Consider the following 14,924-nt stretch of genomic DNA (forward strand, 5'->3'; position numbering starts at 1 on the left):
TACACCCCACTCAGAAGGGAACCAGCTGCACTTTTTGGATGAAACCACTCATTTACAACACGTGAAATCGACACAAACAAAAAGAATTTTATTGAAATTCAGAGAGTAGTAAATGAGACCACAAGTGTAGATTGAAAAATTCTCTTATTTTAGTAGTGTAGTGTATTATATCCCCATTATATCAACACAAATGTCATAATTATCTTTATTCATTTTGAATCCCATGAAGCAACAAGCAGCTTAGTAACCCCTATACTGAATTATACAAACCCAGATAAGTTTTGTGGCAACATACCCCCTGCTTGCACAAAGTGTCTGCAGCTGACTGAAATGAAAAACGATATCGCTGACAAGTTACCAAAGTCGCTCGCTCATTACCAAGTGAATTCACTATATGGCCAGCAATACAGCTGGGTAATTTGCAAATTAGGTGTCCCATTTCCAGTCGCCTCCGGTGTAAAATGATACAATTATCACCCTTCCTTTTTCATAGCAGGAAAACCAAGGACTGGCCAGTAAACATGTTGAGGAGATTGGTATGTATTCTAGTGGGGTTGGATTTCTCTTAAAGCCGCACATTTCAATCCCAGGTTCTCGCATTAGTGGAGTTCTCCTCCCAGTCAAACACATGGCCAGTATGATGTTTGATTTCTATTACATTAATTACACAAACTGATTTCAATCTTTTGTCACCTTTTGCTAATCCTACAAATAGAGCTTATATAACCGTTTGATTGACGGTCGGTTCAAATTGCCAACGGTCATTTATTCCCCAGCACCACACTCGAATTTCCTTAAAAAACGTCTTCCAGTCACGTTAGAATTTGAATATAACCACAGGGTTCGATCGGCAGCAGCTTCGTGCTGACCGCTTGGCAGTCTGTCAGCGTTTTTGCGGTCCGAAAAAACTAAAAAGTGGCATTTTCTGGAGCGTGTGCCCTCATGTTGCCTGTTTGGTGTCCACTTACACAATGAACACCGCCATAGGTTGGCACCCTTTTAAAGGGAGGCTCCGCCTTTAAACAAATGAGTATGCCCTTTACAACAGAGAAGAGTGACAATTGTTAGAGGGCATAGGTTATCAGTAGTTGGTTTACGTACCATTGATATTTTTGTACATCCATGGTAGTACTTACCCAGTGGGGTTATTTTGCATATAAATATTATATCTTCTAAGAGTTGGGTAATGCCAAGGTGTGATTATGTTGAAATACAAGTTCCCTTCCAGCTTTATATGAAAATGTCAAAACATCCAGGTCTTCTAATGATAGGGCATTTGTGTCATACCCAACCAAAATACCTAAATGATTAGAAAGTAATGTGAGGAATGAATTATTGAATTACTGATGTTTAACGTTGAATGTACATCAAAATATGCACCCCTAAAAGCATGGCTTATGTCAAAGTCATCAATATGCATAGAATAGTCATCAATATGCATAGAATACAGGTAGCACCCAGGGAACGTTACAAGTATATTGATGATTGGAAATCCATTTATTTGTTATTCCATTCATAGTGACATTACTATCCCATCAGAGTACATTTAGTAAAATTTTAGTGATCTGAAAATTTACGAGAAACAGGATAGTTGTCCAGTGATCATGTGCAACCCTGACCATGCCCTGATTTATCTTTACTGATTTTTACATGCCTTTTCTGAAATTTCCCTTCTGTGAAAGCTGTACTGTGTGAATACAGCAAACTTGTGATATTCAATCAATGTGGTTCTGGATACATGCAATACTTACAGTCATTTTTCCCAGAAAATATAGTTAGAATGGAAGGACACAGATAAATTTCTCAGTTCTGTGACAAAGTTTTATTTTTGTGTGAATTTATATAATTTTTGCAGACATTTTTATGAAAAATAATTAAAAATATTTCTTCTCTGTTAGTACAAAAAGGAAAATCAGTCACTGTTTCCAAGGTCATTCGCATGAGAGAAAATATATTGGATCATCTGCAGAAGTACTGGTTTCAAGCAATTTTGAGTAATTTTAGCATGCTGTAAGTAACATATAGGCCTACTCTGACTTTACAGAATGAAGTGCATGCATAAAAAAGTAAATAAAGCAATTGGTATTTTCATCACTTTTCCCCCTTTTTTATCTTAAGACGATGTAATTTGTAGCATTAACTGTGAATTGGGATTGTAAACTATGTAAACTTAGAATCTAGCTGCTTGACACACAATACACAGTCAAGAGCACAATCAGAGATTACTTAAAAAACAAGATTTATCAGTAGTATCTGCTCGTGTACTACCTAGAAATAAGACACTGCTATTGGACCCACAATTCACATGCTGGTTTTACGTATGTATTCAGAAGGTGCTCAGGTGTTGTACTTTAATGCAGATAACAGATGCCCGTTGCTAATTTTTTGCATTAACGATGCGACTCGGATTCAAAGATCAATTTTAGCAATTTTTTTTTATTGCAAATTTTGAACCACTGACACTTGGCCTTTCTTTTGGGGAAAAGTGTTTGGTCACATCGTACCGGGAAATGCCTGAAATATTACTAAAATGGCAAACTATCAGCTACACCGCGTGCCATTATTTCGCTTTTGTCTTAACGGTCGCGGATTACCAACCACGATATCTTTGATAAACATGCAGAGATTATGAAAAGGCTTGGCGGTTTAGTGCGCATGCGCTATCTTCAACGTTATGCTCAGCGTTTTGAACTCCGCATGTATCGGTACGGCAAACACGTCGAGCAGACCAAAGCCGGCGCTTGCGCTCAGTACCGTCGAAAAAGCAAGCGAGGTCCACAAAAGCGGACTTGAAAAAGACGGCTCATGCTCCCTGCAATAACCGATCAAGAATGCAGTGAAGAGTCAGATTTGGTCGAGGACGCAGACGTTAACGGAGACGTGCTCAGTTCAACAACTATGAAAGTATTTGACACACTGCTTTTCGAACATATTAGGCTACGCTGATTACACACCCGAGTCCAAAAATTAGCCTGAGCGAGATGAAACTTCTGTTAGTTGCAATAATTTTATCACTCTTGCTGTACATGCTTGGTGTTAGTACCGTGTTCTTTTATATTTTTAAACTCTAAGTTTCATCTTTCTATCGTGCAGCCTTTTCGTGTCTGCTGAGAAACCTTAATTGAACAACACCGTATCCGACAACACGCGACATTTATGTCAAGGAGTTTCCCAAGCGAGTGCAGGAGTTCATACACACATGATGCAGATTCACAAGAGCAAGTTCACCGATCTGCTAATTTTTCGAAACGAAATGCAAATATTGTTTTATTTCATGCCTTTTCTTTCTTTAAATATAACCCAAAAATTAAATTACGTCAAACGTGGATTGCGAGGTTCTCAAATGATTCTTGTGTCCGTGTTGTCTAAACTTATTACCAACAGACTCCACAGCTGCTAGCTGGACCTCAACACTGAACGTAAAACAAACCCGGCTCAACTTCTAGAAGTGCTGAAACTAGCAATTTTTGCTATATGAGGTCAGTCATCAAAAGTTTGATTAAAAGTAAAAATCTCCGAAATAATTATTTGTGCGCTGGTATTGCGCAAGTCGAGTGACTCCACTGTAGACTAGTCGACACTCTCGGAACACGCTGTCGATGACAGCCTGCACTGTTCTACGCTACGGCGTGATTATTATTAGTTTGATAAAATCTGTACAATAACACATATAAATAAAGTTTGAAAAAATTAACACGAGTCAATCTCTCCCGTCGTAACGAAGGGCGACAAGTTTGCATTGCGGTGCAAAAGCTAAGAAAATACAACAGACATTTTATGTTGTCAAGAGTCACATGTGTTCGTCTCATCTTGAGGTAGGAAAACTAGCAACTGACGTCCCGTTCGCACAGTGTCGGCGCTAACATGAACTTGACAATCATTTTTCACAAAGAACATGCATAAATTGCCGATCGCGAGACAGGAAGTAGACAACTTGAGTCAAGAACAAGTGAATGCCCGACACGATCGCGAGACAACAGCACACAGGTCTCGATCGGATAGACTTTTTTACACAAGTTTTGACGTCTCAGTTCGTCTTGACTGTGAACACTAGTAACCAGATTGAAACCGTTGAGACAACAGTATACAGTTAATCTACTAGTTAAACGTTCCAAAAATGGATTAAATCGCTAATTACCCCTCTGTGTTTGTTGTGTAAATACCACCCACTGCTGGCACTAAGCATTTGCCAGTTCAGTGTATAATTTCTTTCTATTTTCACACGATCTGCAATCCTAAACATATTCTAAATTCCCAAAACTTACTCTAAATATTTCAACTTAGTCCTGGTGTAAGAAAATTCGCAGAAAATAGTGCGCGAGCGACTTCTTGGCACATGTTGACGCTAGGTCGCTCACGATGTGTGACGCATAGGTCGTTTACACAAATCGTCGATTTTCTCAGTTATGTTTTTGGCAGTGCGTACATTATTCAAATAAGTATAAGTCGGCGGCGCCTGGACAGATTAGCCTGAATTTTCACCTGTGGATAGTGAATGAATATATCTGAAAGACTGTGTCTCAGATTTCCGATAAAAGGCCTGGAAGTGAAGATATCCTGACAAACGTGAACAAAGGCCGATAATTTATGCAAAAATCGTCAAGTTGACACTTTGAAGGCGCATTGTGCGAAAACAAAAGAGAATTTCAAAAATCCGGGACACGGTTTTTTGCCCAGTATACCCAGCCGTCGATTGCCGTAAACAGATCACCAAGGCCGATTGGAGATTTGTACTTACACTTTTTTGAGTAAAAAAACTAAAAAAACACGTGTTTTTGAGTAAAACAGCCGTATGCACACTGTTTTTGAAAAACTAACAAATTTTCTGAACTCTTCGGTGACCGAGCAGATAAAAAAGGTACCACATGTCGGGTGTGTGACCACTTCTTCTTTGTGAAAATGAGGATTGAAAATAAGTGACAATGAACCTGAGTCGCTACCTTAAAAACGGTCATGTGCAGTATCTGGTACTAACATAGTATTCAGCCGTCTGATAGTTGTATCAAATTATATTCATAAAAATGTAACGTGCAGAAACTTTACAAAATGTTAACAAATAATGAAGAAGTTACAAGTTCAGAAATTTGAATTTGACAGCAATCGGAAACAGTGAATGCTGAAACAACAATGTGTCTGACAATGCAAGATAATCCACTTCAGGAATCATCATGGCGACATCCAAATTAAATTTATATAATTTCTGTTTGTCTTTCAGGGTTGCATTGGAGGTCGATATCCTTGCCTATAATTTGTTGGGTATGATAGATCCAGAGAATCAACATCCTCAGGTGAGATTAACTGTTGATATTTGTTCAATTTTTCAAAATTATTGTAATTTCATGAAGTTAAGTTAGGGTTTGCTGTGGTTTGGTTAGAATAATGGATCCAAGCAAATGGGGAGAAAAGGCAGTGACTTAATCTATGTTGTTGTATATGACAATTTCTTGTCATGACACACAGCATGTAAAAGAGCTGTATAATCCTATTTTGTGAAGTATTCTGTTCCTTCCAGATTCTGTAAGAAACTATCAGTGAGTATATCAACTGGTAATAAATTTGGCAGGTTACATTTCATTTCTAAGAAACTGTTAACACTTAGCTGCCACAGCATAGTCAAATGGATAACGATTTTGTCTGTAAGTGTTACCGATAAAGTTCAATCAACATGAAGAAGCATATTCTTCAATATCAATCACATGATCTTGACATGTGTTCCACGACACTGGTGATATGCAAACCAACATCATCATCTGCACATGCAGTGCATGTAGTATGTACACATTATCCGTCAGCTTGAAATTTGAATACGCACATGACTGGATATGACATCATTTTAAGAAAAGAATTGATAAAATACTATCATTAATCATTAACACCTCTGTTATATTCTCACTCTCATCAATTGTGTCTTGCTTTCAACACAGATGTTGGTATTGGCACCGAATACACACTCTGCCAAGGAGATTGCAGCAGTCTTCCGATCTCATGGACGTATGGTCGCTCTGACTATACAGGAGGAATCGAAATGTACGTCAAGTTTTGTTATTGTAATTTCTCAATTTATGAAATTGATGTTTAAACTTTTAAAACTAATTTTCGTCATATAATTACCTACCTGTTTGTACTTATAGGACTTCTTCCCTAACTGCTCTCTAACTGCAGATAAGATCTTTAAATCTCGCCTCAAACCCCCTTGGTCTATGAATAATCGCAATCATACCAATCCATAATCCAATAACACTAGGTCAAAATTTGTAAGACAATAGTTGTAAACATAGACACAAAACAGCACAGAACAGACAGTAAATAGACGGTACAAACAAAGTCAAATTCATGAAAGAAAGATATATGGACCTCTGGCCAAAAGACCAAGAAGTGATGTCAGGTGTTTCGAAAATAGTAAGCGCATCCTGCCCCACATGTGGCACCCGCCATATATCAATCTGTAAGTCAGATAGGTAGTGGTCACTAACTAAGGCCAATGTCACCGATGCCATCAGTGATCATTTGTCGAAGAGAGATATTGTATTTATCTACCAGCTTGCGATACCTGCCAAAAAAGCGTTTGAATGTAGAGACAAGTCTTGCTCTGGTGTAACCTTGATTTAACAGTTTGAAAGAGAGATGGCCATGTCTCTCTACAAAATCACCATATGAACTGCATGCTCTTGCATATCGTATAAGCTGGGAAATGTATACCCCATAAGCAGGTGAGAGTGGAATATTACTGATGAGGTGTGGAAAATTAATTATACTAAAGTTGAAATCATCTCTCTTGTCATATAGCCTAGTAGAAAGGTGACCATTGGAGTCAAATTCAAGTAAAATGTCCAGATATGAAGCAGAAGAGGCCGTTTCTGTAGTTTCTTTAATCTCCAATTCTGGAGATTAAAGAAACTGAGATTGAATTCCAATTCAATTACCCACGATACACCAGTTTTAATCTGCAGGATATTGTGAACTCACTAGCAGACAGCATGTATCAACCTTTCCTGAGGGTGAAAGCCACCCAGAAAATAGGGGTAATAAATCAAAAATTACCATGAGAAAATAATAACCAATGGAAATTACACCCACGGCAAATAAATACACACAAAACTGTGGGGAGGAAGGGCAGGAGCAAACAGGTAGGTAATTATATGACAGAAATTAGTTTAAGTTTAAACATCAATTCTGTCACCAATTACCTACCTGTTTGTACTTATAGGACAAAAAACAGAATACCACAGGCCTTAGGAGGCTGGGACAAATTATTTGCCTGAAACTACCTGTTGACTGACCGACAGCGGGCCCAGAGAATATAAACCCTCTAATTCCGAGGCCATGTCATGTAAATAACAAGTCATTGACAATGACATAGTCCCCACTTGTAATAGGAGTATTAGTCTTGATGGGGCAGGGAAATGTGGTCATTAAGAAGTATCACTGGAGTGTATATGTTCAGATCTATGGACACATAGGTCTATGTCATTGCTCCCAATTTGAAACAAGAGGCATGTCTAAGTTATGGTTCTAAATCGGGAAAAAAGATCAGACCTCTAGCAGTATTGGCCAGCCAAGAAATACATATGTGCATAATAAATGAGGTACAAGATGTGACATCTTAAGGTCTAACATCCTATCAAAATTGAAGCGCATAGAACTTGTGGTTACTGAGTTATGCATATATATGTATAATCAAGGTCAAAGGTCATCAAGGTAACGTGACATTTTGAAAAAAAATTGTATTGCTAATTAATCCCTATATGCCGAAATTCAGACCTCCAGCTCTATTGGCTTGCCCAGAATTAGATATGGGCATAATTGACAAGGTAAACAATGTGTTGTCATAAGGTCTCCAATCCTACTAAATATAAAGGACATAGCACTTGTGGTTACTTATTTATTGACATAATCGTGTATTTTAGGTAAAAGATTATCGAGGTCACATGACATTTTATCATTTCTATCCTACAGTCTATCCCTATATACCAAAAATCATACATTTAGCTCAAAATTAGATATGCACATAATTTATGAGGTACAATATGTGGCATCATAAGGTGTCCATTCATACAAAATATGAGGGTTGTATCACTTGTGGTTCCTGAGTTATTGACAAATATGTAAATTTGAGGGCAAAGGTCATCGAGGTTACGTGACATTTTGTCAAAAAAATTGTCTTGATAAGTTATCCCTATATACCAAAACTCAGACCTCTTGCTCTATTGGCTCACTCAAAATAAGATATGCGCATAATTAATAAGGTACAATATGTGGCGTCATAAGGTGTCCTATCATACCAAATATGAAGGGTGTAGCACTTGTGGTTACTGAGCTATGGACAAATATGTATATTTAATGTCAAAGGACATTGAGGTCACATGACATTTTGTCAAAAAAATTGTATTGCTAAGTTAGCCCTATATACCAAAAATCAGACCTCTAGGTCTATTGGCTCGCTCAAAATTAGATATGCGCATAATTAATGAGGTACAATATGTGGCATCATAAGGTGTCCCCTCATACCAAATTAGAAGGGTGTAGCACTTGTGGTTACTGAGTTATGGACAAATATGTATATTTGAGGTCAAAGGTCATTGAGGTCACGTCACATTTCGTCAAAAAAATTGTATCGCTAAGTTATCCATATGTACAAAAAATCAGACCTCTAGCTCTATTGGCTCGCTCAAAATTAGATATGTGCATAATTAATGAGGAACAATATGTGGCGTCATAGGGTGTGCTATCATACCATATGTGAAAGGTTTAGCACTTGTGGTTACTGAGTTATGGAAAATATGTATATTTGAGGTCAAAGGTCACCAAGGTCACGTGACATTTTGCCAAAGTGTCTGAGATATCTGCGTGAACGGATGGACTCATGGATAGACTCTCGGACGGACATGACCCAATCTATAATCCTATTTATCTGTGGGGACTAAAAACTATGTCACTGTATCCTTTTTGCAATATGAATAAGGGCAGGACCATTTGATATCCTGGGGGGGCTTGGAAGATTGGTGGAGAGCCATTATTTTTTTTCCCACCTGCTTCACCATGAATTATTTTTTTCTACAGGGCATATGCTGGCAACTTTTTTTTTCACTTTCCTTCTTCGAGATATATTTTTTTTTTACCAAATTTCGGTGCAATGTTTGTTTGCTAGGTTTTTCACACCCAGTAACAAGATGCTGTTCTATCGCACACAGACTATATTCAAGAAACTAAATAAAGATATGTTAATACATGTACATTTTTGATTCAGTTTACAAAAATATCAGGTTATAGATCTTATTTATACCATGGGTAACACACTGAAAATACAAATCAAACAACCTGATTACTGAGTTCTACATTAAGCATTAACAAACTTACAGTGAAAACTTCTCTGAGAACATCACTGGTGTCATCAGAAGAGATGATGGTATCCTACATATATAACACTGTTCTCCCCAGGATATTTTGATAAGAGAGTGAAAATGTGGTGCGAAGCACCACAAGCGACCGCATAAGCGGTCGCGGGGGGAGGTCAGGAGGGGAGTGCCCCCCCTGCTGCCGTTGTAGCTTTTGAAAAACAGAGATTAAAATGGTGTTATTTGATGGCACTTGAGTATTTTTTCCGATTTTTTTTTCGTATAAAAAACTCAAAGGAAAAGTGATCTGAGACAATGTTCGATAACTTTTATTCCAGTTCACTGATTTCAATGAAGATTACATTTTTTGAAAACGAAACATTTATTCATCGATGTCAAAATTATCACCATAACACTCACGTATTCTCATCCTGATACATGTCCGGCCAAGCCTAAAAATAGGTCGTTTTGCTTTGGAAAGGAATAAACAAGCGAAATTCTAACCTCCTCAAAAACTTCAGTGTACTCTGCTGTCCTAAGGTTACCCTCAAGCTCCTTGGCATGTTTACTCAGCTAAGTCGGTTACCTAATGCACGGTCCCTATGGAGGGACCGTGGATAACGTAAGGCCTGAGCCATGCAAATATGGCTGCCATCGATATGAGTTGCAAATGGGCCTTAGTATATAATGATCTCGGATGACAGCGAGATTTGCTAGATCGATGAGAATTACGTTTGCAGCCTGCAGGATTGACGCTCATGCTTGCATTTTGCTTGTAAATCACCGTCAACTTTTTATCTCGTACATTTTATTGTTTTATTTTTCAAAAAAATAAATCTTTTTCTTTTCTGGCAAGGGGGCGCTCGGAATTTACAAGAGGGTGCCACGCCCCTGTTACCTTATTCAGGGAGAACACTGCATATATTCGTAAAATCATGTACATTTATGGCATTTACTTGTGCTTGAAAAAAATATGTCATTGTCTGACAAGTGTCCTGGTTTGGTATATATTCGTAAAATCATGTAGATTTATGGCATTTACTTGTGCTTGAAAAAAATATGTCATTGTCTGACAAGTGTCCTGGTTTGAGTGATATTTAATAGCAAGTTGAACAGTCCACTTGACTGACTGAGTCCACTTGACCCAGTTCATGGCAGGCTGTCTTTCTTCTTGTGGTATTTTGACAAAATCCATACATTCAGATTTACACATTTCTGGAAAACACTGGTAAGCAATTTCAATTTTAGCATACTTCCTCTAATCAGAAGGTCATGTATACTGTACAATTGTTCATATTCAGTGATTTAGAATATAAAGGAGATGACTGAGAGAAAAGCCGTCTGAAATAGTGTGAAAATCTTCCTCAATGAGACCACTGCAGACGAGTTCTTGTTTTCAGTTGCTGAAAGCTACAGTGATAGTAGCTGTAACTTTTGACAATTTTTCAGTGTTTTTGTTTGTGTATTTATTTCAGTTTCTCGTTTAATAAATTCTAAGTTATTGTTCCTCAAGCTTGAAATGGTTTGTGCTTTATAAAACTCCAGAGCTACTGCTTGATTTTTATTGATGCTGCAGTGTGCATCAAACAATTGCCAAGATTTCTTTTTCCCGAGTCGCAATGGTCCATAATTGTTTTTCCATCAGCCACTTAAGGCCAGATTTTTTTTTTCGAGCAACTCCACCTGGCATCTTTTTTTTCCCCAAATCTTCCAAGCCCCCCCCCCCCAGGATATCAAATGGTCCACCCCCAAGATGAGAAACTAAATGTTTATTAGTCCCAAAGGACACCGTACACGGACATTTATAGGTTTGGTCATGTCCGTGCGTGTGTGCGTCCGTGCATCCGTCCGTCTGTTCACGCAGATATCTCAGACATGCCCAGGTCAATTTCTTTCAAACTTTGCACAAGGATAGTACCCTACCCCATACAGATGCACGTCGATTTGTTTCACAATGCGATCAAATTTGGCCGTGTTAAAGGACTTTTTAGTTTTCACCTCCTTAGACTCCCATGTATAAGGCAGTCTCCATAGACTCCCATGTATAAGGCAGTCCATAGACTCCCATTTATAAGGCCAAGAAAAATAAAAATTTAGTTTCTCATCGTATTCATATTGCAAAAAGGATGTAGTGACACAGTTTTTAGTCCCTACAGATGAAGTACAGGGGGCTTATAGATTGGGTCATGTCCATTCGTGAGTCCATCCGTGAGTCCAACCGTTCACGCAGATATCTCAGATATTTTGACAAATGTCACATGACCTTTGAGACCTTTGACCTCAAATATATATATTTGTCCATAATTCAGTAACCACAAGTGCTACACCCTTCATATACGGTATGATGGGACAGCTTATGACGCCACATATTGTATCTCATTAATTATGCACATATCTAATTTTGAGCGAGCCAATAGAGCTAGAGGTCTGATTTTTGGTATATAGGGATAACTTAGCAACGCTATTTTTTTTTCAAAATGTCACGTGACCTCGGTGACCTTTGACCTCAAAAATACATATTTGTCCATAACTCAGTAACCACAAGTGCTACACCCTTCATGTATGGTATGATGGGACAGCTTATGACGCCACATATTGAACCTCATTAATTATGCGCATATCTAATTTTGAGCGAGCCAATAGAGCTAGAGGTTTGATTTTTGTTATGTAGGGATAACTTAGCAATACAATTTTTTTGACAAAATGTCATGTGACCTCGGTGATGATGGGAGACCTTATGATGCTTCATACTGTACCTCATTAATTATGTGTATATCTAATTCTGAGCAAACTCATAGAGCTGGATGTCTAATTTTTGGTATATACCGGTAGGGATAACTATAGGATATAAATTTTTTGACCAAATGTCATGTGACCGCTATGACCTTTGACCTGAAATATACCTTTATGTCGATAAATACGTTACCGCAAGTGCTATGTCCTTTATATTTAGTAGGGTGGGAGACCTTATGACAACACACGCTTTAATTCATTAATTATGCACACATCTAATTCTGGGCAAGGGAATAGAGCTAGAGGTCTGATTTTTGGCATATAGGGATTAATTAGCAATACAATTTTTTTTCAAAATGTCACGTGACCTTATGACCATTTGACCTTGATTATACATATATATGCATAACTCAGTAACCACAAGTTCTATACCCTCCAATTCTGATAGGATATTAGACCTTAAGATTTCACATCTTGTACCTCATTATTATGTGCATATGTATTTCTTGGCTGGCCAATACAGTTAGAGGTCTGATCTTTTTTCCCGATTTAGAACCATAACTTAGACATGCCTCATGTGTTTCAAATTGGGAACAACGACATAGACCTATGTGCCCATAGATCTGAACATATACACTCCAGTGATACTTCCTAATGACCACATTTCCCTGCCCCATCAAGACTAATACTCCTATTACAAGTGGGGACTATGTCATTGTCAATGACTTGTTTTTCTTGGCCTTATACATGGGAGTCTATGGACTGCCTTATACATGGGAGTCTATGGACTGCCTTATACATGGGAGTCTATGGAGGTGAAAACTAAAAAGTCCTCTAACATGGCCAAATTTGATTGCATTGTGAAACAAATCGACGTGCATCATGACGTAGGGTACTATCCTTGTACCAAGTTTGAACAAAATCGCTCCAGGCGTCTCTGAGATATCTGCGTGAACGGATGGACTCACAGACGGACGCACGCACGCACGGACATGACCAAACCTATTAGTCCCCCCGGACGGTGTCCATGGGGACTAAAAACTGATGAAGGAATTAGCTGACCGCCAAGTTCCTGCACGAATGACTTCGTCTGCAGGCACTCCAGCTGATAAAACCCATGATGTTGACAGGGCTCTAACCTCATGAGCGGTCACATTTGAAAGTCGTAAATTAGTAGAAGAACTTTCTGAATATGCCCAGTGTACAGCCGCAACTATCCACTTCGATATGTCGGCAGCTGAGCAATCTGTTCAGGAGACAGAGGAATAGGTAGAAACAGTCCAGTTCTACCTGCTCGAAAATGCTCAGTCGGTTTTTAGTACCAGCGGAGGGCACGGACTGGTCATAAAACTCTCTCCTTTGGTTCAGGGCCTGTGAGTGTGTCAAGTGCTTTGATGATAGCAGGCTGTGCTACTGAATCCAGTGCTTGGTTCTTGGCCAAGAAACCTGGTCTAGTGCGCAAAACAGCTTCCATTTTGCTAATAGCCAGCAAGCCCTCGTCCACACCAAAAGCATGAATTTCACTTCTGCATCTACCAGACGCCAGGGCTATGAGAAACACAGTCTTATACATAAGAGCCTTAAGGCTAGTAGTATGTAGCGGTTCAAACGGGGGCTCCTGCAGAGCCCGCAACACCAGTGACAAACTCCACTGAGGGACCAATATTCTTCTTGCTGGTCTCTCAATCATGAAGTTTCAGATCATAGCGGAGAGAGAACTATTATGACCAAAGTCCTCACCTCCTAAGCCTTTAATGGTAGCTGAAATGGCAGTACGATAAACAGCAATTGTAAGGGGAGAAAATTCTTTGTCTCTATTAAGATGAAAAGTAAAACTCCGCTAACTGTTCTACAGAGGCTTTGATTGGAGTAATCTTCTGTTCACCACACCAATCACAGAACTTCTGCCATTTGTCTTCATAGGTAATTGCCAGAGTACTGGCTCGCTGTGGTCTGGCGATAATGGTGGCAGTTGCCTTAGAAAAGCCTCTCTCAATGAGGGCTTGCTCGACAACTTGAACACGTGAAGGTGGAACACGCTTGGTTCCGGGTGAGTTAGAAGTGTCCCTGGGGATGACAGATCCTCTCTTTGAGGCAGTTTAAAAGGGAAATCTATTATCAGATCTAAAAGTATCGGAAACTAAGGCCTTTGCCAGGTATGTAAGGGTCCCAAATTCGACAAAGTGAGCGTCGAACTGAGCGTGGCAAAAGACAAAGTGAGCGTCAAACTGAGCATGGAAAATGACAAAGTGAGCGTCAAACTGAGCGTGGAAAATGACAAAGTGAGCGTCGAACTGAGCGTTGGAAATGGCAAAGTGAGCGTCGAACTGAGCGTCGAACTGAGCGTTGGAAACTGACAAAGTGAGTGTCAAACAGCGTTTGATACAAAGTAAGCGTCAAACTGGGCGAAAAAAAGAAGGACTGAGTGCTAAAATGTAGCGAATATGCCAAATATAGCTTGCATGGGTGCTCAGTTAGCGCGTACGGGATAGTACACGATTTGCCAGTTGGCTAATAAAAACGTGTTTACAATGATGCGCGCAATATTGGTGTCATAATTACAGTTAATTGCAGTTTACTCTTCGTAGTCAAAAAGAATAAGAGATAGGAGTCAAGGTCCTGCAGTCGACGGACCTCGATGGAGCAATGTCAATCACTATAGTGTGCATGTATGTGAGTTGACAAATGGCAGGCAGAGCGAGGTCAAATATACGTCATTCCCTATGGGTTGACCGAGACTGAAAAGTTTTGAGCCAATCATAAGCTTACACCTGAAGCCGAAAAAATTACTGTAACTTTCACTTAATGGGTGAAAGATGTTCTTTCACATTGCTTTAATTCTGAAACATTTGTCAT

General features: G+C 39.0%; 1 protein-coding gene across 1 annotated transcript in view; it reads left to right on the forward strand.

Annotated features, from left to right (window-relative positions):
* The first annotated feature begins 498 nt into the window (after nucleotides 1-498).
* Nucleotides 499-14,924, forward strand: part of LOC139141335 (uncharacterized) — a 64,775-nt gene continuing 50,349 nt past the window's right edge. The window contains exons 1-4 of the mRNA XM_070710967.1: nucleotides 499-536; nucleotides 1,899-2,010; nucleotides 5,216-5,288; nucleotides 5,925-6,027. Coding sequence (XP_070567068.1) covers nucleotides 1,940-2,010; nucleotides 5,216-5,288; nucleotides 5,925-6,027 — 247 coding nt within the window. The 5' untranslated portion in view covers nucleotides 499-536; nucleotides 1,899-1,939. The remainder of the gene's footprint in view (nucleotides 537-1,898; nucleotides 2,011-5,215; nucleotides 5,289-5,924; nucleotides 6,028-14,924) is intronic.

The sequence above is a fragment of the Ptychodera flava genome, chromosome 9 (assembly GCF_041260155.1).
Source record: "Ptychodera flava strain L36383 chromosome 9, AS_Pfla_20210202, whole genome shotgun sequence".
Lineage (NCBI taxonomy): Eukaryota > Metazoa > Hemichordata > Enteropneusta > Ptychoderidae > Ptychodera > Ptychodera flava.